The sequence below is a fragment of the Taurulus bubalis genome (assembly GCF_910589615.1).
Source record: "Taurulus bubalis genome assembly, chromosome: 2".
NCBI classification, from domain to species: Eukaryota; Metazoa; Chordata; class Actinopteri; order Perciformes; family Cottidae; genus Taurulus; species Taurulus bubalis.
The window spans coordinates 46,305,183-46,330,223 of NC_136590.1; the positions used below are offsets into that span (position 1 = coordinate 46,305,183).

Genomic DNA, 25,041 nt, shown 5'->3' on the forward strand with positions numbered 1-25,041 from the left:
GAGAGAGAGAGAGTCCTCCTCCTCCTCCTCCTCCTCTGCAGTTCGCAGTGTCTCAGAGCTCGCGCGTGGAGCTGCTCCTCCGGATCGAAGCCCCGGTGTCTTCTCTCGTCCGTCCCCGCTCCCGTGCTCTCTCGCCCGGGTCGGGTTCTCTCCGGAGTACTGGACGTCAGTTTTTGTTTTTCTACCCTTCTTCTTCTTCTTCTTCCTCCTCTTCCTCTCGACTCCGGACAACAGTTTGCTCTGTGGGGTTTATTCTCGCCGCGTTACGCACTGAGGCTGCTTTTGGATTTGTCGTCCCTGGAGGGAAAGAACCCAACTCCGCGAGGTGGACCTGGATGCGCCTGCGGGGCTCGAGCTGGAGATGGAGATGCTGACGTTGCTGTTTCATTCCCTGTGGATGTTGCAGTGCAACACAGTGAGCGCCGACTCCATCATTCACATCGGTAAGACGCGGAGCTTCTTCTTCTTCTTCTTCTGGGGCTTCGCTGTGCTGGGATCCGAGCCGCTGCGGCGGCGGCGGCGGGCTAGAACACACAATGCGAGCGGGACATCAGCTGACTCTGGGCTCGCGCGATGTGGACAGATCAGCCTTTAAGTTGAGGCAGTTTCCCTCCGACCTCACATCCCATTATCATTCCCATCCGAGCCGCTAAAGCAGAGGAGGAGAGGAGAGGAGAAGAGGGAAGGAGAGAAGGAAAGGAGGAGAGGAGGAGAGGAGAGGATGGAGGCTGTTGCATCGCTCAGGCGCAGCGCAGCCTGGAGAGCCGCAAAGTGTTGCGCCGCACCATCCCTATATCTATCTATCTATCTATCTATCTATCTATCTATCTATCTATCTATCTATCTATCTATCTCTCTCTCTCTCTCTCTCTCTCTCTCTCTCTCTCTCTCTCTCTCTCTCTCTCTCTCTCTCTCTCTCTCTCTCTCTCTCTCTCTCTCTCATCCCTCCATCAGAGCTCATGTCGATGCATTATTCACATTCACAGCAGAAACAGAGGCTGGCAGCAACTGGCCCGACATGGTGTGTTTGGAGGGTTTTGCTTCATCCATCCATCCTCCTCCTCCTCCTCCTCCTCCCCCTCCTCCTCCTCCTCTTCCTCCTCCTCCTCCTCCTCCTCCTCCCCCTCCTCCTCCTCCTCTTCATCCTCTTCCTCCCTCCCTCTCCCCTCGTCTCTAAGCCTGAACTTTGAGTTGGACGTGTGTGAAATCTTAATCAACTCTTCCAGAGGAAGAGCTGACAAAGGGGACAAGCGGCGAGTGTTTGGGCTCCGAAACAACGACGGGAAGCCAGAGCGGCACTTCCTGCTGGAGTCCCTGGTTCTGCTCGAGTCCCTGGGTCTGCTCGAGTCCCTGGGTCTGCTCGAGTCCCTGGTTCTGCTCGAGTTCCTGGGTCTGCTCGAGTCCCTGGTTCTGCTCGAGTCCCTGGTTCTGCTCCAGTCCCTGGGTCTGCTCGAGTCCCTGGTTCTGCTCGAGTCCCTGGGTCTGCTCGAGTCCCTGGTTCTGCTCCAGTCCCTGGTTCTGCTCCAGTCCCTGGGTCTGCTCGAGTCCCTGGTTCTGCTCGAGTCCCTCGTTCTGTTCTTCTTTTAGATCATGTATCCTCCTTCAGTAGTGTTCCTCCACTCTTCCTGATGGGAAAGCAGGAGTCAGAAGAGCGGGTTCTCCCCGGTTCTGCACTCATCCAGTCAGAGGTGATGATGAGGAGAGACGTCCAGTTTGCAGGAGGAGGAAGTAGAACCAGAACCAGAAAGAGGGAGTAGAACCAGAAGGAGGGAGTAGAACCAGAACCAGAAAGAGGGAGTAGAACCAGAAGGAGGGAGTAGAACCAGAAAAAGAAAGTAGAACCAGAATCAGAAGGAGGGAGTGGAACCAGAACCAGAAGGAGGAAGTAGAACCAGAACCAGAAGGAGGGAGTAGAACCAGAACCAGAAGGAGGAAGTAGAACCAGGACCAGAAGGAGGGAGTAGAACCAGAACCAGAAGGAGGGAGTAGAACCAGAACCAGAAAAAGACAGTAGAACCAGAATCAGAAGGAGGGAGTAGAACCAGAACCAGGAGGAGGGAGTAGAACCAGAACCAGGAGGAGGGAGTAGAACCAGAACCAGAACCATTTATTCATGTGTATTTTCACCTGGCTGGAGGTGCATCACATTTAGCAATAAACATAAAACAGAGAGCAATACAATGGTATCGAGAATATTTACAATTGGATCTACAGAATATAAAAATGAAAGTTAAAATAAAGTGCAAGGAATGAAGTGACAAGTGTAAAGTAAATTAAACTTTATTTAAATCACAATAGTTATCATTCTGCTGCTCCTTTCATCAGAATACATGTTGCTGTGTCTGCATCAGGAGAATATGATTGAAGACTAACATTAGGAGAATATGAATGTAGACTAACATCATGAGAATATGAACATAGACTAACATCAGGAGAATATGAACGTAGACTAACATCATGAGAATATGAACATAGACTAACATCATGAGAATATGATTGAAGACTAACATCATGAGAATATGAACGTAGACTAACATCATGAGAATATGAACGTAGACTAACATCATGAGAATATGAACGTAGACTAACATCATGAGAATATGAATGTAGACTAACATCATGAGAATATGAACATAGACTAACATCATGAGAATATGAATGTAGACTAACATCATGAGAATATGAATGTAGACTAACATCATGAGAATATGAACATAGACTAACATCAGGAGAATATGAACGTAGACTAACATCATGAGAATATGAACATAGACTAACATCATGAGAATATGATTGAAGACTAACATCATGAGAATATGAACGTAGACTAACATCATGAGAATATGAACGTAGACTAACATCATGAGAATATGAACGTAGACTAACATCATGAGAATATGAATGTAGACTAACATCATGAGAATATGAACGTAGACTAACATCATGAGAATATGAACGTAGACTAACATCAGGAGAATATGAATGTAGACTAACATCAGGAGAATATGAACGTAGACTAACATCAGGAGAATATGAATGTAGACTAACATCAGGAGAATATGAATGTAGACTAACATCATGAGAATATGAACGTAGACTAACATCATGAGAATATGAACGTAGACTAACATCAGGAGAATATGAATGTAGACTAACATCAGGAGAATATGAATGTAGACTAACATCAGGAGAATATGAACGTAGACTAACATCATGAGAATATGAATGTAGACTAACATCATGAGAATATGAATGTAGACAAACATCATGAGAATATGAACGTAGACTAACATCAGGAGAATATGAATGTAGACTAACATCAGGAGAATATGAATGTAGACTAACATCATGAGAATATGAACGTAGACTAACATCAGGAGAATATGAATGTAGACTAACATCATGAGAATATGAATGTAGACTAACATCATGAGAATATGAACGTAGACTAACATCATGAGAATATGAATGTAGACTAACAGCAGGAGAATATGAATGTAGACTAACATCAGGAGAATATGAACATATTAACATCAGGAGAATATGAATGTAGACTAACATCATGAGAATATGAACGTAGACTAACATCATGAGAATATGAATGTAGACTAACATCAGGAGAATATGAACATGTTAACATCAGGAGAATATGAATGTAGACTAACATCATGAGAATATGAATGTAGACTAACATCAGGAGAATATGAATGTAGACTAACATCAGGAGAATATGAACATGTTAACATCAGGAGAATATGAATGTAGACTAACATCATGAGAATATGAATGTAGGCTAACATCAGGAGAATATGAACGTATTAACATCAGGAGAATATGAATGTTGACTAAGAGGAGGTTTCCATCTTTCTTCACCGTCTGGTTGCATCTTTATCTACTGGTTCCGTTCAGAGGAGGCGCTCTGTCCTCTGAGGAGAGATTGTTCTGAATATATAAACACATGTTTATATATTTATATGTCTAGAGGTCTGGAGCAGGCGGATGAACGGATACTTTACTGTCCCTCCGGGGAAAGATGTGTATCTCTCACACGGAGACGAGGGAGAACCGAGACACGGGTCATCCCAACATAGACGAGGGAGAACCGAGACACGGGTCATCCCAACATAGACGAGGGAGAACCGAGACACGGGTCATCCCAACACAGAACCCAAATGCATCCCATAATGTCAACTGATATTAATGAAGTGATCTGTGTTGCCGCTCCAGAACTATGTAGGCTTTCATGAGAGGCTAAAGAGTGTTGAACCAACAGAGGGTTCTCTCTGGTTCTTGTTGGTTCTCCCTGGTTCTTGTTGGTTCTCTCTAGATCTCTCTGGTTCTCTCTGGTTCTCGTTGGTTCTCCCTGGTTCTCGTTGGTTCTCTCTAGATCTCTCTGGCTCTCCCTGGTTCTCGTTGGTTCTCCCTGGTTCTTGTTGGTTCTCTCTAGATCTCTCTGGCTCTCCCTGGTTCTCGTTGGTTCTCTCTGGTTCTCGTTGGTTCTCTCTAGATCTCTCTGGTTCTCTCTAGATCTCTCTGGCTCTCTCTGGTTCTCGTTGGTTCTCCCTGGTTCTCGTTGGTTCTCCCTGGTTCTCTCTGGTTCTCGTTGTTTCTCTCTAGATCTCTCTAGATCTCTCTGGTTCTCGTTGGTTCTCCCTGGTTCTCGTTGTTTCTCTCTAGATCTCTCTGATTCTCTATGGTTCTCCCTGGTTCTCTCTGGTTCTCGTTGTTTCTCTCTAGATCTCTCTAGATCTCTCTGGTTCTCGTTGGTTCTCTATGGTTCTCGTTGTTTCTCTCTAGATCTCTCTAGATCTATCTGGTTCTCTCTGGTTCTTGTTGGTTCTCCCTGGTTCTCGTTGTTTCTCTCTAGATCTCTCTGGCTCTCTCTGGTCCTCGTTGGTTCTCCCTGGTTCTCGTTGTTTCTCTCTAGATCTCTCTAGATCTCTCTGGTTCTCGTTGGTTCTCTATGGTTCTCGTTGTTTCTCTCTAGATCTCTCTAGATCTCTCTGGTTCTCTCTGGTTCTCGTTGGTTCTCCCTGGTTCTCGTTGTTTCTCTCTAGATCTCCCTGGTTCTCTCTCGTTCTCGTTGGTTCTCCCTGGTTCTCGTTGTTTCTCTCTAGATCTCTCTGGTTCTCGTTGGTTCTCTATGGTTCTCGTTGTTTCTCTCTAGATCTCTCTAGATCTCTCTGGTTCTCTCTGGTTCTCGTTGGTTCTCCCTGGTTCTCGTTGTTTCTCTCTAGATCTCTCTAGATCTCTCTGGTTCTCGTTGGTTCTCTATGGTTCTCGTTGTTTCTCTCTAGATCTCTCTAGATCTCTCTGGTTCTCTCTGGTTCTCGTTGGTTCTCCCTGGTTCTCGTTGTTTCTCTCTAGATCTCTCTGGTTCTCTCTGGTTCTCGTTGGTTCTCCCTGGTTCTCGTTGTTTCTCTCTAGATCTCTCTAGATCTCTCTGGTTCTCTCTGGTTCTCGTTGGTTCTCCCTGGTTCTCGTTGTTTCTCTCTAGATCTCTCTAGATCTCTCTGGTTCTCTCTGGTTCTCGTTGGTTCTCTATGGTTCTCGTTGTTTCTCTCTAGATCTCTCTGGCTCTCTCTGGTTCTCTATGGTTCTCCCTGGTTCTCTCTGGTTCTCGTTGTTTCTCTCTAGATCTCTCTAGATCTCTCTGGTTCTCGTTGGTTCTCTATGGTTCTCGTTGTTTCTCTCTAGATCTCTCTAGATCTATCTGGTTCTCTCTGGTTCTTGTTGGTTCTCCCTGGTTCTCGTTGTTTCTCTCTAGATCTCTCTAGATCTATCTGGTTCTCTCTGGTCCTCGTTGGTTCTCCCTGGTTCTTGTTGGTTCTCTCTAGATCTCTCTGGTTCTCTCTGGTTCTCGTTGGTTCTCCCTGGTTCTCGTTGTTTCTCTCTAGATCTCTCTGGTTCTCTCTGGTTCTCGTTGGTTCTCTATGGTTCTCCCTGGTTCTCTCTGGTTCTCTGGGAACATTAATACAGAACCAGCTGCTCGTGGTGAAGTTGTCAGATAAATAGTTTGTCCTCTTTTGCCTTTGGCCTTGTGGCTTCCCAGGCGGTTCCTTTTGTGGGTTCTTAACCCTAGAACACTGACGTGATACACTCCCCATGATACCTGTTTTTTCGTTTTATGAGAAGTTCTATAGGATAAAATAAAGGAAGAGTACTTCAGCCTTTTATTGTTGTATTTGAATATATTTAGATGAGAAGTATATTTGATCAGGTACATTATATCGGGTGAAATTCACCCGACGTGAGTGACAGTGTGACTATTTTTAACGTTAGTGTTCTGGGGTTCATGACCCGCAGAGGTGAAGTCATAGGGTCAATGTTTCCCAACCTGAGGCCCGGTGGGTGAAAGCAGTCACTCACAACAACGCAAACGACCTCAAACAAAAGCAACATTTTGTGTGTTACTTTCTGCTGTATGGTCTTCTGATCTCAACCAGCCGAGTCCTGAGAAGTGTGAGACGGTGAAGTTTAAGTGAATCTGGTGAAAACTTTATAACAACAATCTCTATTTAAAACCAGAGAGCTGAAGGCCTTCTGCACCTCTTGTTCCAGTAGTCGTATGAACGCCGAAGGAGTTCTAATACTTCTGTTATTTCATAGGATTCTTTTCAGAATTTCTTTGCGAAAAACCTGTTTATTAAAAAAAAAAAAAAAAAAACTTTTATACCATAATTTTGATATGAGCAAGATTCCCCAAAAAATGCCTCGTTGAGCGGTCTGCGAGTTTTTCAAACTGTTTGGTTCAGGACCTTAACAACAGCCCACATATATATAAAATACAAATCACAATAAAACAAAGCATTGGCATGTTAGGAAGGATATTCAGTCAAAAAACTGTTTCGTTCGGTTCCAAAATTTTGAAATTACTTATTTTATGCCAAAGCAGCATCGGATTCAGGCATGCTGGGTATTGACATGTTCAGCAGCTTCTGCATGTGATGTATGACGCGGTCTAAGAAACGTTTGCGGACCATGGAGGCCTCAGGACTCATAAACGTCAAAGGAAGAGGCTCTATTGGCAGAAATGGAAGACAAGAAGTCTGCTTCCTTTCCTTTTATAGTCACCTGAAAATAAACCCGTTGGGTTTTCTCTTCACTAGAGATTTGTATCGTCCTCATGGATCCAGCTGCTCTCACGGTCATGGAAAAGTCATGGACTCCATCAGTCAGAATGTGTGTGAACCTGCAGCTGGTGGAGCATCGGCATCGGCCGCCGGCGCTCTCTGCGACACGCCGGGCTCCCGGGAGAAGCTTCATCGGTTTAGAGTCCGCCTCCTCGCCCTGGAGGCCCACGCCTCAGCGCAGTGTGGCAGGAAGGAGCCGTGGAAGGAGCCGTTGAGACCAAGCAGACGACGAAGCCTGAACCTCCGTGGTGGGCTGGCTGCATGCGGACCTTCCAGCAGACAGACCCCGGCTGACTCGGTCCAGATCCGATGTGACAGTGTCCCGGCCCCCGAACCCCCAGCTCCAGCCGCTGGCATCGCTTCATCGCCGGTGACATATCCCGGTTAGTTTGTCCCTTTCTCTGGTCTGCGGCCCGTGGAGGATATGTGGCAGAGCGAGTCTGTAAAAGAGAATGATAGAGAGCTCTGGGACCGCCGACCTCTGACCCGCTGGCTGTGAGTCCGGCTCCGTGGAGCATCCAGAGTCTGCAGGTTGTCGCCACAACAGCAGCTGGTTCCTCTAATGAACCCCGCCTCCCCGGGCTGTGGTTGATGTGCAGTGGAAACAGCTGCTGCAGGGATGTGCTTGTGACTTTTAAAGAAGACCGTGGTCGAGGAACGCCAAGTTGGTCGGGTTGAAGGGCAGGACCAGGAGGGGAGATCTTCAGGAGGTCAGGCGGACACGAGGCTCAGACACGTTGAGCTGATGCCAAACTGTTGTTTTTATAACGTGTTGTGAGCTCGACCAGCAGAGAAGCTGCTGAGGAACTGGAGCAGCAGACGCAGGAAATACACGCTTCATGTTTTAGTTTCTCTGAATGGAAACCGTCATGCTTTCAGCCTCACATGGCGCAGAGCACAGTGACACCGGTGCTGCTCAAAGAAACAAAGAACTCGACTCCATCGTCTCCACGCAGCTCCTGCAGGACGAGGTCCAGTCCGTCTCTTGTTGGACTCTGCTCTCTTCAGCCTAAACGTGTTGATGACTCAGCTTTGAGGAAATTATTTAGTCAGAGTTCTTCCAGTCAGAAAGCTGGTCCTGTAAAAGATCATTTCTGAAGGCAAACGGCCGCTCTGGACCAGGAAGTGGACTCCTGGTCCCTGTAGGCTGAAGGTCCTCTGAAGGCCCCTCAGGCCGAGCGGATAACAAGTCACTTTTCATAAGCGGCCGAGGAGGAGCGATCCCCTCGGCCCGCGGGCCGGGCAGCTGACGAGGATGATTTACGGCGCCGGGTGTAAGCGGCGAGAGCAGAAAGGGAAAAGCTTCGCCTCTCCGTGGCGTTTTTTTCTTCTTCTTATCGCTCAGGCGAGCTCCAACCGCAGGAATCCAATCTGGAGGCTGGGAGGAACAGCTGCGGCCTTTTTAAATAAGATAAACTAACCCGGTTAGGGAGCGACGGGAAAGGCTTACCTCCACCACCTGCACACACACACACACACACACACACACACACACACACACACTGGATTGAGTGAACGTGGCGTGCGGCAGTGTGTTGGACCCGTGAGGGCAAAGAACCACCAGAGTTACGCCGACAGGTAGAGACAGACAAGTGTGTGTGTGTGTGTGTGTGTGTGTGTGTATGTATGTGTGTGTGTGTGTGTGTGTGTGTGTGTGTGTGTGTGTGTGTGGTCAGCTTCAGGTCTTAAAGCGCCACGTTATCCACTTTTTAAAACCTCCTCTGGCTCAGGAGCAGAATCATTTCTCGGTGCCTCTCCCTGATTGGCCGACACTCACCTTCACCTGTGGTTCAACTTGACCTATAGATGAGCGTTTTGGACCAACAGGCAGACAGAAGGCTGAACGTGACCACGCAGCACTTCTTAGTCGTCACGTTGTCATTGACCCTGTCGTCAAAGTAAACAGATTTAATAATCTGTCTGATTTCATTGGATGTCTCTGAGCCAATCACAGTGTTCCACATCATCTCACTGCAGGTAGAACACGCCCACCAGGTGTTGTGTTACTTATCGACGTCGATTATGAAAGATTTCAAGCTTTTACTTCGTTTAATTTTTTGGTATCTGAATGTCAGAGAGAAATCAATAGTGAAAAACTCTTTTGATTTATTCTGAGTGTTGTTATTTAATTTCTTTTAAGACACAAAAAAAGGTCACTTCAAACTCTGTATGGACCCGTTTAAGTTCTCCATCATTAACAGAACTGGGTTCTGAACGCGTTCAGGATCCATTAATATGCTTTTTGACATACTTTAGCTTTTTATCTTGATTTCTAAATAACGGCACGTCGTCACCGCGGTTCAGATCCCACATAACAGCTTTTATTATACTTCTACAATTCATATTTATATATATTACTGAGCAATTGAGCTTCATATTAAAAACAGAAGCATCAGAAATTATAGTTATTAAGCTGCAAATAGAAGAAAAAACAGAATTTCTGTGCAGGTCTTAACCTCTCTCTCTCGTTCTCTGTGTGTGTGTGTGTGTGTGTGTGTGTGTGTGTGTGTGGGAGTAAAGTTAAATGCAAAGACAAAGGATAATTTGTGTTCTTTCTTCTTAACTCGTTTAACCCCAGTTAAGCCCCCGAGTCATTTAAAACAAAAGGTTTTCATCCCCACACTGAATCCAGAATATCTCCTCAACCACAAGGGCTATTTGAATACTTTCAAAAAGTATAATATACAGAAAACACTTGTGAGGCCAGTTCATATAACAGTATATGCACCGAACAGCATCCCGTCATGCGCGTATTTATGTATATGATATCAGACAGCAGGCCTAGGTATAAAATGCACGGCCCGCCACTGGTATGTGATGGTATTGGTGGATCCTGTGGGTCGTAAGCTCTCCAGAAAGGTGCGCTAATCATATGTAGCATCAAGCTAGGGATATAAAAATCCTTCGAGTCATATTTATGGTTTATGTTAATATTTATGGTTGCATTGTGTTATAAACATGTACATAGACTCTTGTATGCTCTTGTAAGGCTGTGCTTTTTTTTTTTTTGCTCTGTCACATCAGAGGCTCTGGTGTGGATTCATGTGAGTACGAGGACTTGGAGAGTGAGGAAGACCTCCTGATGAAGAGTTCTGCCCCCATTTTGGGGGCCACTGGGGCTCATACCTCACAGTGACTTGCAACATGTGTTTGAATGCCTTTGTGAGTCGTCACATGGGCAGCAGGAGAGAATAACTGCAGCCCTGCATCACCCCCGATGGATCCCTTAATGGGAATGGATTCCCTGTTCGGGGAGAGAAGGAGAGAAGGAGAGAAGGAGAGAAGGAGAGAGTGGTCGACTGCCTTGGCCGCGATCGGCCGTGCAGGTCGATTAAAAGCAGCGTGACAGAAGGTGGAAGTCACTTTGTTCCACATTTGCTCTGAGAGAGAACTGTTTGTGTCCTCTGAAGAAGACTGACGGACTCTTCCTGCGGCCTCCCCTCCCACCACGGGGCTCAGCGGCCGCCGTTACTCTGCCGTCATGTCAATTATATATAACGATATCTGGGCGCTCTTTGAAATCCGTATTGTGACGTCAGCACATCTCGTCTGTGGAGTCGGAGCGGCAGCAGCTGCAGAATGTGTCGCTGTCCCTGGTGCTGAAAAGAGAGGCGCTCTTATTATAGCTGCATCTTAACCTGTATTACTGTTCGAGGAAAAGAAGATATGATGCTGGTTTTTTAAGATGAAGTATTTAAGATTGATTTAACTCTTTGAGCCATAGGGGGACCCTTTTATATCAGACCACAAGGTACAAATCAAGAAAAAAACATGGAATAAATCCAAAAAAACAAACAAAAAACATGTTGGGTATCAAATTAAACATAAGAATCATGGCTACAATAATATATAATCCTCATGTACAACCTCTAAACACAACTCAAACAGTAAATAGGGTTAGGGCCTCAAGGTCTACGATAATGACACAAACACTAGATATGGAACAGCTGCACATTATTACGTCTTCTCAATGCAACATTTACAACTTTTAGAAACCATCTTCACAAGTTATTAATATACAAATACACACACACACACACACACACACACACACACACACACACACACACACACACACACAGTAGAAACTGGATATGAAACTATCCAACAGTATAAAAACATTGTTGAAATTAATGTTTTCTCCAGAAGCTACAACATTAAAATGACCCTTACATGCAATAATAATACAATGCAGTCGTATAATCATAAATAATTGGCACATATTGGGTGACACTTTAACAGTCTGAGTACGTTTGACAAATAATAATTTGTAACTTTTAAGAAGCATTCTGATTGCTGGTTGACACCTCGTCTACTACAAACACATCATTTCCTCACCATACCGTGAGGAAATGATGTGTTTTTTAACATTAAAGCATGTAAACATGTTCTAAACCCAAAGTAGAAGAATGAGCCTTTAAATGAGCTCCTTTGACGTTGGTCAAATCTCTGAGAATAAACACAGTAGAAGTCAATGGCATATTGTTAAAAACAAACAAAAACAAAGAACTTACTCGTGGACTGTTTCCCCGGAAAGAAGTTCACGTGTTAATAAAGTAAATATGTGAACTAGCATGTTTTATTTTGCATTAAAACACAAATCACAGGAAGGAGAGGGAGAGGAGTAGTATAGAGGGTATAGGTCTGCGCGTGCACACCCACGTGCACGCGCAGACCTATACCCTCTATACTACTGAGTTCGTAGAGCCGCTGCTCATACAGAGATGAAGAGTTTATGGTCGCGGATCAGCAGCCGATAAATCCAAAGTAAATCGCCAGCTTTCTCAGGTTTTCCAGCCCGCTAGAGCTTTGGGACCAAAACCCCCAGAATGCAGCTTGATTTCCTGCCAGAGAGAGGAGGAGGCGGCGGCTCGACAAACCTGTACAACACATTGTTTTATGCTTCAATGGCAAATAGATTGCATTTGGCTGCCGGCTGGTGTGAAGCTCCCGCCCCGCATGTCGCCGAGCAGTGTTTGCAAAACACGCTCCAGAGGCCACAGGCTGGAGCAGGGCGCCGTTTCTGCTTCTGTTCACGAAACATTCAGCTCAGTCGGGACGCCAACGCTTCAGGACCGCAGAGCGTGAGCAGCACACATTACGTTCAATTTAAATGCTAAAATGTCTCGTGTAGCGCTCCTTACAGGTGAACACAAATACAGAACGTTCATGAAGGAAGCAGTGTGAGATTTTAAAGGTTCCTCTCGCCCGCTCCTTCACTCCTTCACTCCTTCACTCCTTCACTTCTTCACTCCTTCACTTCTTCACTCCTTCACTCCTTCACTCCTTCACTCCTTCACTCCTTTACTCCTTCACTCCTTCACTCATTTACTCCTTCACTCCTTCACTCCTTTACTTCTTCACTCATTTACTCCTTCACTCCTTCATTCATTTACTCCTTCACTCCTTCACTCCTTCACTTCTTCACTCATTTACTCCTTCACTCCTTCACTCCTTCACTTCTTCACTCATTTACTTCTTCACTCATTTACTCCTTCACTCCTTCACTCCTTCACTTCTTCACTCATTTACTCCTTCACTCCTTTGCTCCTTTGCTCCTTCGCTCCTTTGCTCCTTCACTCATTTACTCCTTCACTCCTTCACTCCTTCACTTCTTCACTCATTTACTCCTTCACTCCTTTGCTCCTTTGCTCCTTCGCTCCTTCACTCCTTCACTACTTCACTCCTTCACTCCTTTGCTCCTGTGCTCCTTCTCTCCTTTACTCCTTCACTCATTTACTCCTTCACTCCTTCACTCAATGTATGCACCTTCCGCTGAGGCAAATTCCTCGTTCGTGTAAATATTCCTGGCAAATAAACGGTTTCTGATTCTGATTCATTCACTCCTTCACTCCTTTACTCCTTTAGTCCTTCACTCCTTTACTCCTTCACTCCTTCACTCCTTGGAGTCATACTTATGATATATGTTAATATGAACAGCTAGAATGATGATTAGTAAGGTCTGGCTTCACAGAATGCATACCTGTGCGGCATCAGTGGCTCTGAAATCGAGGCATGAGACATTTGAACTGGTAAAGACCATATATGGGCACGGAAGCCCCCATTTTGGGGTCTCTGGGGTTAAACAGAAAACCAATTCAAACCAAATTCAATTTTCCGGGCCGCTTGTGCTCGTTCAGCTCTCCCCGGCAGCCGGTTCTGGATCCTGAGCAGCCGGATCCTGAGCAGCCGGACCCTGAGCAGCCGGACCCTGAGCAGCCGGACCCTGAGCAGCCGGACCCTGAGCAGCCGGACCCTGAGCAGCCGGATCCTGAGCAGCCGGACCCTGAGCAGCCGGATCCTGAGCAGCCGGACCCTGAGCAGCCGGATCCTCTCGTGGACTCGGCGGCCTCGGTCGGTCGGTTTATATTGCAGACAGTCAGGCGTTTTCAATTAACAATGAATCTTGTGGTAGCCGGTCGAAGCGGAGACACGTCGGGGAGCTGAAGTGAGCTTTATGTTCCTCGCTAGCATTAGCAGCATTAGCATTAGCAGCAGCAGCATGAACCTGTGAACCTGAACCCCGGACTGAGTAAAGGAGTAAAGGAGTGAAAGAGTGTATAGTAAAGGAGTGAAGAGTAAAGGAGTGAAGAGTAAAGGAGTGAAGAGTAAAGGAGTGAAAGAGTGAAGAGTAAAGGAGTGAAGAGTAAAGGAGTGAAGAGTAAAGGAGTGAAGAAGTATTTTCAAACCTCGCTGATATCACTTTAAAAGACTTTACATTGTGAAGCTTGTGACCTACGGAACACGCCGACGTCGTCACCTCCACTCTCAGACGGAGCTTTGCCAACATCAACCACACTGCAAGTTATTTCCAGACAAAACAATTAGAAATATGACTTAACTGATGATGCTTCGACGTTCAGAACTGGATCGCGTGATCTCTATCGACGCGTCTGCTCAAGGGGAGCAGGCTGCAGCGCCCGAGGGGCGTTCGAGGTCCACACAGGAAGCTGGGACATTTCTAAACTCGGCTCGAAAACAACACACTAAATCAATACAAATACTAAACTTCACTCAATCTGAGCCACACTTTGCAGAGATACTCTTTAGATCAAAAGTATTCGATTCTGTAGAACATTCCAGAGAACACCTCGTGAACTTTTGTTTTTTTCTTGGCTTTTCCGGGTACTATAATAAACTAATAGATCACTGACATGTAGATGACAAGTATCACAAGGGTTTTCTGATTTGAACATCTTTTGAAATCATAAGAAAGACATGGTTGTTTAGGAGATAGTCAGGATTTAGTTTGGAGCTGAAGTTTTGAGGAAACACTAATTGTGCACGAGTAAATTGTCTGAAACTGGAACCCAGGAAGTCGCTTCTGGTCTTCACCCATCTGTCCGTTCAGCAGTTTAATGGAACTAGTTCAGGCCTGTCGGGTCAAACTGAGTTCACCAAACAGCTGCAGCCTGAGCTCTTATTCCATCAATAAAACAATAAAAACAAAGTGTGAAATATGTACTGGTCTGTTTGTGCTGTTTCTGTCAGAGCGACCTGAAGCTCATGTGAGATGACTATTGACACTTATTCTTATTATTGCAATAAGTGAACGGCGGCTCATTAAAACACGTCAGGCCGCCAGCGGAGGCAGGAAGATGAACAGGAAGTGGAGCGTTCCCTTTCCTGTGCTGCTGTTCACCGTGGATTCAAACGAGGGTTTTATTCACGTGCACAGAAATAGATCTGCCACCACTTAGAACATATTCTCTGTGGCTACAACACCAGACCGTTGGATTCAATTATTACGATTATAAAGTCTGTGTGTGTGTGTGTGTGTGGTAGAAAAGGGCTCAGAATGGATACACACATGAATCAGAATAATTTATTACCAGTCACGTTGAACATATGGGGAATTTGACTCGGTGAAAGGTGCATATCAATAGACGTAATAAAACAATACAAATATAATATCAACAATAAACATAATGCAATAATAGATAAATAAATGATGTGATAATGATGTATTATTACATTATTTTATAATGTACATGAAACATGAACCATGTAACAGGAACATCAGTATCATATATATGTATGTAAATATCATAAAATAACATAAATAGCATAAAATAACATAAATAACATAAAATAAAAAATAACATAAAATAACATAAATTACATAAAATAACAAATAACACAAATAACATAAAATAACATATAAAAAATAAAATAACTGCTTCCAGTCCGATAGAAGCAGCTCGAGGTGACGTCATGCAGCCGTCCTCCTACCCTGTTGCCCCGCCCCCTAACCTGTTGCCCCGCCCCCTCTCTCCTCTATCCAGGTGCGATATTCGAGGAGAACGCGGTGCGGGACGACGAGGTGTTCCAGCTCGCCGTGTCGGACCTCAGCCTGAGCGACGACGTCCTGCAGAGCGAGAAGATCACGCACTCCATCAAACTCATCGAGCCCAACAACCCCTTCCAGGCGGTGCAAGAAGGTAGGCACACGCGTGTGTGTGTGTGTGTGTGTGTGTGTGTGTGTTATCTGCTCCGCCTTGTTACTCTTGACGTTCTGCTGGTTTGGTCTCTCTAACGATCTGGGTATCGACCCCATAAACACAGTTTAGACCCTCTGCCCGCCCTGGTTTTCCTCTGGGAGGACGCCGCTCCTTCTTATCGTTTCCTCTGAGACGGATTCTCTCTCTCTCTCTCTCTCTCTCTCTCTCTCTCTCTCTCTCTCTCTCTCTCTCTCTCTCTCTCTCTCTCTCTCTCTCTCTGATCTGGGTGGTCCGGGCCCTGGTTCTCCTCTGTGCAGAGGGAGCTGGGGGATCCATGTGATCTATGTGATCACCAACAAAGATGCTCTGAGCTCTGTTCATGCTGATGATGATGATGATGATGATGATGCTGCTGATGCTGATGATGATGATGCTGATGCTGATGATGTTGCTGATGATGATGATGCTGATGATGAAGCTGATGATGAAGCTCATGCTGGTAAAGTGATTGAACAGATATTGATAATGCTGCTGAATAACGCTGATGTCACCTTTGACGAATGTTTCTGATGGTCATAATTCAGACGTGTGTTGTGAGGAGGGCGACGTGAATGTGGTGATCAGGTATCTGCATGTGATCAGTGAGTAAGAGAGGAAGGTCTCTCAAGGTCTAACTCGTCCATAATAAGAGAAATATGAAACCCATTCATTTATATTTCCTTCTCGCTGTGGCGTTTGGCACTTTCATTTGGAGAATATCACATTTCGAGACACACAACTTCCCATGAAGGTCGTTGCAATAAAGGATTCCTGCAGAGCTCCCCGTCCGGTAAACGGTAGCGTACCGTAAAATCCGACCACCGCTGTTTTCAATAATAATTGTCACGCAATAAACCGGATATCTGTTTGTCCCATGCTGTAAGTAGCATAGAGGGTGTAGATTTACGCGCGCACGTGGGCGTGCACGCCCACGTGCACGCGTAAACTGCTGTAAACTGAGATTCTGGGATTTTGACTAGAAGTGATAAGGACAGGTAGAGCAGCCTTGGCAGTACATTACTTTTCACCACCTCAATTATTCAACTGGAATCCAACACTAGTGTTGACCATTTTGTTATATCTTTCTGTATCCTGTTATTTATTTTATTGTAATTGGTTTCATATATTGTGTTCATTTCCTGAGTAATTAACACAGATGATGTTCAGTTTATAGCCCGACCTCTGACCATAGTCAGCCAAGCACAGACTCAAATTCCTTCACTTTTGGAAATGATTGTATCAAATAGTAATTTAAAGAACCGTCTATCACTCTACATATATATATTATATATATATTACATAAGTGTGACCAAAATGTTATCTATCCTTCCTTTGATGATTATATTTCTGCCCTCTTTGTCTCCCTTTTCCTTAATCAGTTTGAAGTCAAGAGAGTTGGAAATCAGAATAGCATTAACGTCTGTATTCTGAGTAAAGAGACCAGTGAATCCTCACTGAGCCTCGTTTGTGATAATTAAAGCGATCATTTCATTTTGACTCTGATGGCTGCAGACCATCGGAGACCAGAGAGCTCTCCATGCCGTCGTTCTCATTAACGCAGGAGCTGGAGCCCACAACCCGCTGAGAGCCTCATTAGCAGCACGACAGGAAGTGTGGGGAAGAGAAATGCATCGATTAAACACACACACACACACACACACACACACACACACACACACACACACACACACACACTCTGTTGCGCGACTGCAAGCTCGTGGGAATCCTTTAATTTCAGGTTTCTCTGGTTCCTGATTGTTTCTCGTCGTCGCGTTCCCATTGGCTGCCGTCTCCTCGGCTGGATAACAGCTCAGCCAATCGGAGCGTCCGTGGAGGGTTTAACTCTCCTTGGCATTTTGCTTTTGAAGTCCATGTGGGACTGAAGGATGAAGTGGAAATGGGATGGGGTCGAGAGCTTATGCCCTTCTGGGTTTCTGGTGCGGTTCACTTCCTGGTCTGCAGGGACGTCACGATACGGAGTTTAGGATTTCCTGTTATTACTGTTTGCTACTGTTCCTTAGCACATCTTTTCATTATTTCATGATGATTAGCCTCCAACACTACATTCAAGAGGACGTTTTGAGATACTCAGTACTCATTTTGACTGAGTAGAGCTCGAACGCATCGTGATGTCACTCAATGCAACAGCCGCTAACGTTAGCCTCAGCTCCGTTGGCTCTGTTAGCTTCAATAGTTTTGTTAGCTACGTTAGCTTCGTTAGCTCCGTTCGCTCCGTTAGCTATTAGCTTCGTTAGCTCCGTTAGAATGACAAATACTGGAGAGAAAAAGTGTGTTTGTGTGTGTAGGGGTAATACTGTGTGATCAATACTTTGTGGTGGAAGGTTGGCCAGGTGTGTGTGTTGTGTGTGTGTGTGTGTGTGTGTGTGTGTGTGTGTGTGTGTGTGTGTGTGTGTGTGTGTGTGTGTCCAGCTGTACTTACATGCTCGTCCTGACCTTTCTCAGAGCTCCCATGATCCTCGGTCCTCGGAGAGCCGCTGACAGCCCGGGCTGTAGTGGATTATGGGTAATAAGAGTGGGATTCACACCCTGTGTGTGTGTGTGTGTGTGTGTGTGTGTGTGTGTGTGTGTGTGTGTGTGTTTATGGATGAAACTATATATATATACGGCTCAGTTTGAGATCATTTTTAAAGTGTGTGTTTTCACAGCTGACTCTTGACCGCTTTATTGATTCAATACTCAAGAATACAACGTTTACTCAATATTAACATCTATCTCTCTCTCTCTCTCTCTCTCTCTCTATATATATATATATATATATATATATATATATATATATGTATATATATACATATATATACATATATATACATACATATATATATATATATATGTATGTATATATATATGTATATATATATATATATATATATATATATATATATATATATATTATATATATATATATATATATATATAAATATGTATATATATATATATATATATATATATATACATATTTATATATAATCTTTTATATTAAAAAAAGGCCAAACTGTCTGTCTCTCATTTGTATTATTGATAACTATTATTATTATTTGTATAATTATTTGTATTATTTATTTTTGGGCTGCCGGTAAAAAAAACAGCAACATGGACGTCACTATTTCAGTGTTGACTCTGAAGCTCGTGGGTCCAGCGGCTCGTCCTTTAATCATGAAGTCGACGGTTCGATCCCTCTGCGGGACGAGGAGGCGTCGGTTACGCTCAGGAACAGAACAGCTGTGCATGAAGACAGGAAAATACTCTTCATGTTGGGTCTTCATCCTCCTCCTCATCCTCTTTATCTTCTTCTTCATCGTCCTCCTCCTCTTCCTCTTCCTCCTCCTCCTCTTCCTCTTCCTCTTTATCTTCTTCGTCCTCCTCCTCCTCCTCCACTTCGTCCTCCTCCTTCTGCTTCTCCTCTTCCTCTTTATGTTCTTCTTCCTCCTCCTCCTCCTCCTCTTCCTTCTCCTCTTCCTCTGAATCGGCTGAACGTTCGTCCCGTTATCGCTGCTCGTTTTTTTTACTTTTTCTTTCTCGTCTGCCGGCGGTTCGAGTCCCTGACCTCTGACCTCTGACCTCTGACCTCTGACCCGCTGCTGGAGCGAATATAATCTGATGAACTTTCCAACGCTGCTCACTAATTCTTTAATTGGCTTTTCAATTCAAACAAATCCGGCTGATTGTCTCATGATGATCCCGATGAGAGGAGGAGGAAGAGGAAGAGGAGGAGGAGGAGGAAGAGGAGGAGGAGGAGGAAGAGGAGGAGGAGGAGGAGGAAGAGGAGGAGGAGGAAGAAGAGGAGGAGGAGGAGGAGGAGGAGGAGGATGAGGAGGAAGAGGAGGATGAGGAGGAAGAAGAGGAGGAGGAGGAGGAGTAGGAGGAGGAAGAAGAGGAGGAGGAGGAGGAGTAGGAGGAGGAGGAAGAGGAGGAGGAGGAGGAAGAAGAGGAGGAGGAGGAGGAAGAGGAGGAGGAGGAGGAAGAGGAGGAGGAGGAAGAAGAGGAGGAGGAGGAGGAAGAGGAGGAGGAGGAGGAGGATGAGGAGGAAGAGGAGGATGAGGAGGAAGAAGAGGAGGAGGAGGAGGAGTAGGAGGAGGAAGAGGAGGGGGAAGAGTAGGAAGAGGAGGAGGAGGAAGAGGAGGAGGAGGAGGAAGAGGAGGAAGAAGAGGAGGAGGAAGAGGAGGAAGAGGAGTGTGATGTTGTTCCTCTTCCTCCTTTTCTTTCTGTCCTCCTGATGTTTAATTGCTTTCAATAGTTTGTGTTTTTTCTCTAATTTAACTTCTGAATCTTTATTTTATTTTTTTGTCCTTTTTCTTTCTTCTGGTTTCTTTGTCATTTCCTTTCTGTCGTGTTTTTAAACGCTGTCGTTCTTCTTTGCATCACTTATTGTTTAATGTTGCGTGGCTCAATTTAAAAATAATTTGGTCAAATGTTTGCAAAATCAGGCGTAAAATAATGAAATTAAATTTGAATCCAACAAACTCTATTTTCTCTGCTACAATATTAAAAAGTTTTTAAATATTTAAAATAAAAAAAGGAACATATTCACTTGTTTAATTAGTTTTGAATTGCTGGTTGTTATAAGGAGACTTTCTTAGATGCAGCATGTGTTGTCACACACACACACACACACACACACACACACACACACACACACACACACACACACACTGGCGTAGTCAGAGACGATGAGCTTTACTTCTATTTTTCAGCTCTTATCTCTCTGCTGGAGGCTGACAGGTAAGTTAGAACGGCTGTTAAAGGCTGAACAACTCGATGCGATCTGTGTGTGTGTGTGTGTGTGTGTGTGTGTGTGTGTGTGTGTGTGTGTGTGCGTCTGTGTGTGCGTGTGTGTGTTTCCTGCCTGTCTGTATTTATTTGAGTGACAGCTCCTGCTGTTGGATCCCAGCAGACAAATTGGCATCACCTGTCCCACAGCAGCAGGTCCCCTCACCGCTCAGGATCAGACGTGAGTGTGTGTGTGTGTGTGTGTGTGCGTGTGTGTGTGTGTGTGTTCATAGTGGACTGAACAGAGCTACAAACACCACGTTCCCCCTGCTCTCTCCGACCCTTGAAGGATGATGAAAACCTCTCGCAGCCGCCGCTGTAACTTCTGGCGTCGGTTGCGTCTCGTTTCTCCGGGACGAGGATCTGAGAAAAGAGGAGCAGGACTTTGTTCTCCTTTAAAGTCGCTAATCTGACCCGTCAGCGGCTCTGTGATCTCTGTTGTGCAGACCAACCGCTCTGATGTTCGCTGCTTCTCCTGCAGCCGTAATCGCTTCCCGCTGTCGGCCGTCAGCGAGGAAGTGGAAACACAGCGCACTCCCCGTTAGTACCTGGCAGCCACTGCCAAGTTCCTCCTGTAACAACACAGTCTGTAGCTACGCAGCTACAGCAGATTATGAGGTCCTGACATTCCCACAGCACCTTCTGTGTTGCTGTGTTTTTATCGTGTTTACAGGAAGGCTTTGGCTTCTGTAATGTTTGAATGAATACACAGTATTTTATTGGGAAATAGTAAAACAGTCAATTTCATAGGCGTTTTTTACAGTGCAGCAGCGCCAGAAAATGCTTTCAAAGGCAGTCCTACGTCGTGTTTCTGGGGCGATGACCTCATGACCTCATGACCTCATGACCCCTTCAGGTTCATCTCAACAACGTGGGAACGATCCAACTTTCCAAAAATACAAGACCATCAAAATGTGAAAAGAATCGTGGATGTCGATAAAAAAAACACATTTACATGATGAGGAGACTGACTTCTTAACAGGGGGGAGGAGGGGAAGGAGAGGAAAGAGAGGAAGGAGGGGAAGGAGAGAAAAGAGAGGAAGGAGAGGAAAGAGAGGAAGGAGAGGAAGGAGAGGAAAGAGAGGAAGGAGAGGAAGGAGAGGAAGGAGAGGAAAGAGAGGAAAGAGAGGAAGGAGAGGAAGGAGAGGAAAGAGAGGAAGGAGAGGAAAGAGAGGAAGTAGGGGAAGGAGAGGAAAGAGAGGAAAGAGAGGAAGGAGAGGAAGGAGAGGAAAGAGAGGAAGGAGAGGAAAGAGAGGAAGGAGAGGAAGGAGAGGAAGGAGGGGAAGGAGAGGAAAGAGAGGAAGGAGGGGAAGGAGAGGAAAGAGAGGAAGGAGAGGAAGGAGAGGAAGGAGAGGAAAGAGAGGAAGGAGAGGAAAGAGAGGAAGGAGAGGAAAGAGAGGAAGTAGGGGAAGGAGAGGAAAGAGAGGAAGGAGGGGAAGGAGAGGAAAGAGAGGAAGGAGAGGAAAGAGAGGAAGGAGAGGAAAGAGAGGAAGGAGAGGAAAGAGAGGAAGTAGGGGAAGGAGAGGAAAGAGAGGAAGGAGAGGAAAGAGAGGAAGGAGAGGAAAGAGAGGAAGGAGGGGAAGGAGAGGAAAGAGAGGAAAGAGAGGAAGGAGAGGAAAGAGAGCAAGGAGAGGAAAGAGAGGAAGGAGAGGAAAGAGAGGAAAGAGAGGAAGGAGAGGAAGGAGAGGAAAGAGAGGAAGGAGGGGAAGGAGAGGAAAGAGAGGAAAGAGAGGAAAGAGAGGAAGGAGAGGAAGGAGAGGAAGGAGAGGAAAGAGAGGAAGGAGAGGAAGGAGAGGAAAGAGAGGAAAGAGAGGAAAGAGAGGAAGGAGAGGAAAGAGAGGAAGGAGGGGAAAGAGAGGAAAGAGAGGAAAGAGAGGAAGGAGAGGAAAGAGAGGAAAGAGAGGAAGGAGAGGAAAGAGAGGAAGGAGAGGAAAGAGAGGAAAGAGAGGAAGGAGAGGAAAGAGAGGAAGGAGGGGAAAGAGAGGAAAGAGAGGAAGGAGAGGAAGGAGAGGAAAGAGAGGAAAGAGAGGAAAGAGAGGAAGGAGAGGAAGGAGAGGAAGGAGAGGAAAGAGAGGAAGTAGGGGAAGGAGAGGAAAGAGAGGAAGGAGGGGAAGGAGAGGAAAGAGAGGAAAGAGAGGAAGGAGAGGAAAGAGAGGAAAGAGAGGAAAGAGAGGAAGGAGAGGAAAGAGAGGAAAGAGAGGAAAGAGAGGAAGGAGGGGAAAGAGAGGAAAGAGAGGAAGGAGAGGAAAGAGAGGAAGGAGGGGAAAGAGAGGAAAGAGAGGAAGGAGAGGAAGGAGAGGAAAGAGAGGAAAGAGAGGAAAGAGAGGAAGGAGAGGAAGGAGAGGAAGGAGAGGAAAGAGAGGAAGTAGGGGAAGGAGAGGAAAGAGAGGAAGGAGGGGAAGGAGAGGAAAGAGAGGAAAGAGAGGAAGGAGAGGAAAGAGAGGAAAGAGAGGAAAGAGAGGAAGGAGAGGAAAGAGAGGAAAGAGAGGAAGGAGAGGAAGGAGAGGAAAGAGAGGAAAGAGAGGAAGGAGAGGAAAGAGAGGAAAGAGAGGAAGGAGAGGAAGGAGAGGAAGGATGAAAGAGAGGAAGGAGAGGAAAGAGAGGAAGGAGAGGAAGGAGAGGAAGGAGAGGAAGGATGAAAGAGAGGAAGGAGAGGAAGGATGAAAGATATCCACAAGGACACAGACAGACGAAGCCGCGGGCCGGACTCTGCTTCCCAAGTGTTTTTATCACACACACACACACACACACACACACACACACACACACACACACACACACACACACACACACACACACACACACACACACACACACACACACACTGCTGTCGGTGAGTCCGGAACTTATTTTCTATGGTTTTAAACTCTTTTCTGTCAAACGTATTGAAGTTCAGGATGTTGGAGGTAAGAGAGAGAGAGTCTCTTTTGGTGCAGAGGAAATATATAAATATATACATATCTCTATATATATATGTATATATTTATCATATGTATATATATATGTATGTATATATATATATATACATATACATACATATATATATATATATGTATATATATATATATATACATACATATATATATATATATATATATATCCCAAGTGAGTCTGAAGTCAGAGGACATGAGGAGTCTCAGGAACGACTCTCACATCTGGCATCGCGTCAAAAAGGCTTTACGCTCTTCGTCCGCTGTACATTCACCAGTCAATATTTCATAAACATAAAAATGCGGCGCTCCCTGGAAGCCGGTCGTCTTTCACGGCGCCTCGTTGCCCCGGTGACCTCCCAGTGAGAGGACGCCACCTTCAAGCCGCTCTGCCAGGAACAGGAAGCGCCTCGTCACACTTCTCTACTGCTGTTCTCTTTTGTAGTTTATCGGCGGCTCGATGCCGGACAATGATTCACGAGGCGGAGGCTGGCGCTGCTTGCGCCTCCTGGTGGTCACTCATCTGCAGGGAATTCACTTGCAGAGGTTGCGCAATGTGCAGTTTTCTATCTCCTTTGAACTTGAAGAACTTAACTTTGTGTTTTAGAAACTAAACTGCATGAAGCTAGTGAGTGAAATGGTATAAAGCAAGCATTGTATTCATGAGATCACACAGGAACATGCATGTATGAATATGCAAATACATGGAAACCCAAGTGACTTAACAACGAACATTTGAACTCGAGTTCAGCACTCAAACACTTTCCATAATTACATTATAGTGCATCGTTTAACCTTTTAATGTGTGCAACCCGACCTGCAGGACGCGGCCCTCAGTGGGAAACACATTTTCACCACCAGAAGCTGCGGCTGCATCTCTTAGGAGATCTCATAATAAATCAAAACAAGGAGATTAAATAACGATACACACATTTCAGCACTTTCCTTGAATTGCTTTCACCTTTCCAGAAATAACCTTTTAATAAAAGAGCATTGTTTTAGAAAACGCTCTCCTAAATGCAATTTCACGTACTATGAGCCGCCTCGTCTCTTAGTGGGTTTTTCAATGATTGTATGTTTAATATCTCCAGTGGGAAAAGAGGCTTAGCGCTCCCGAAACAGCCGTTTGTTTCCCGACGGCTCGTTGTTCATGCCCTTATTCCCCCGATAGCTGCATTGTGTGTTTGGTATTGTGCGACGCCAACAGAGACGGGTCCATGAACCCTCTTCTGTGGCGCCGAGCCGAGGGGTTTACGGGACGTCCCTCCTCTTTACAGAGAGGTGGAGGTGGAGACTCCGTCCACAACTAAACACATCTTTTTCTACTACACCTTGAATAAGGAAGGTAGCACCTAGTAGCTCTTTAGCAGCTCTTAAATGTCTCTTACTGACAGCACTTTGTAATTTAACTTTAGTGAAGAAATTGTACTTTCTTGATTCTTGTTGTTCTGAGTTTGTCCTCATGGTTGAATCACTTATTGTAAGTCTCTTTGGATGAAAGCCTCAGCTAAATGAAATGTAATGAGGCGGAGGAAGAGCTCCAGCGGTGCGATGGATCAGCATCCGACCATCTGCTGCTCCTTCGTGATCGGGGACGTTAACGTGAGCCGTGGACACGAGGAGGTCAAGGGCTGAAGGGAGAGGGCGCGCTTTTATTAATTAATACATTCTTATACATTTTTGTTCTATTATTCTTCATAGATTTATATT

At 45.3% G+C, this 25,041-nt stretch overlaps 1 protein-coding gene across 1 annotated transcript in view; it reads left to right on the forward strand.

The window, feature by feature from the left end:
* Positions 1 to 361: 361 nt before the first annotated feature.
* Positions 362 to 25,041, forward strand: part of LOC306753656 (glutamate receptor ionotropic, delta-1-like) — a gene marked incomplete at both ends in the record, with an annotated part of 299,744 nt that continues 275,064 nt past the window's right edge. Inside the window, 2 exons of the mRNA XM_079237551.1 lie at positions 362 to 443; positions 15,419 to 15,574. Coding sequence (XP_079093677.1) covers positions 362 to 443; positions 15,419 to 15,574 — 238 coding nt within the window. The remainder of the gene's footprint in view (positions 444 to 15,418; positions 15,575 to 25,041) is intronic.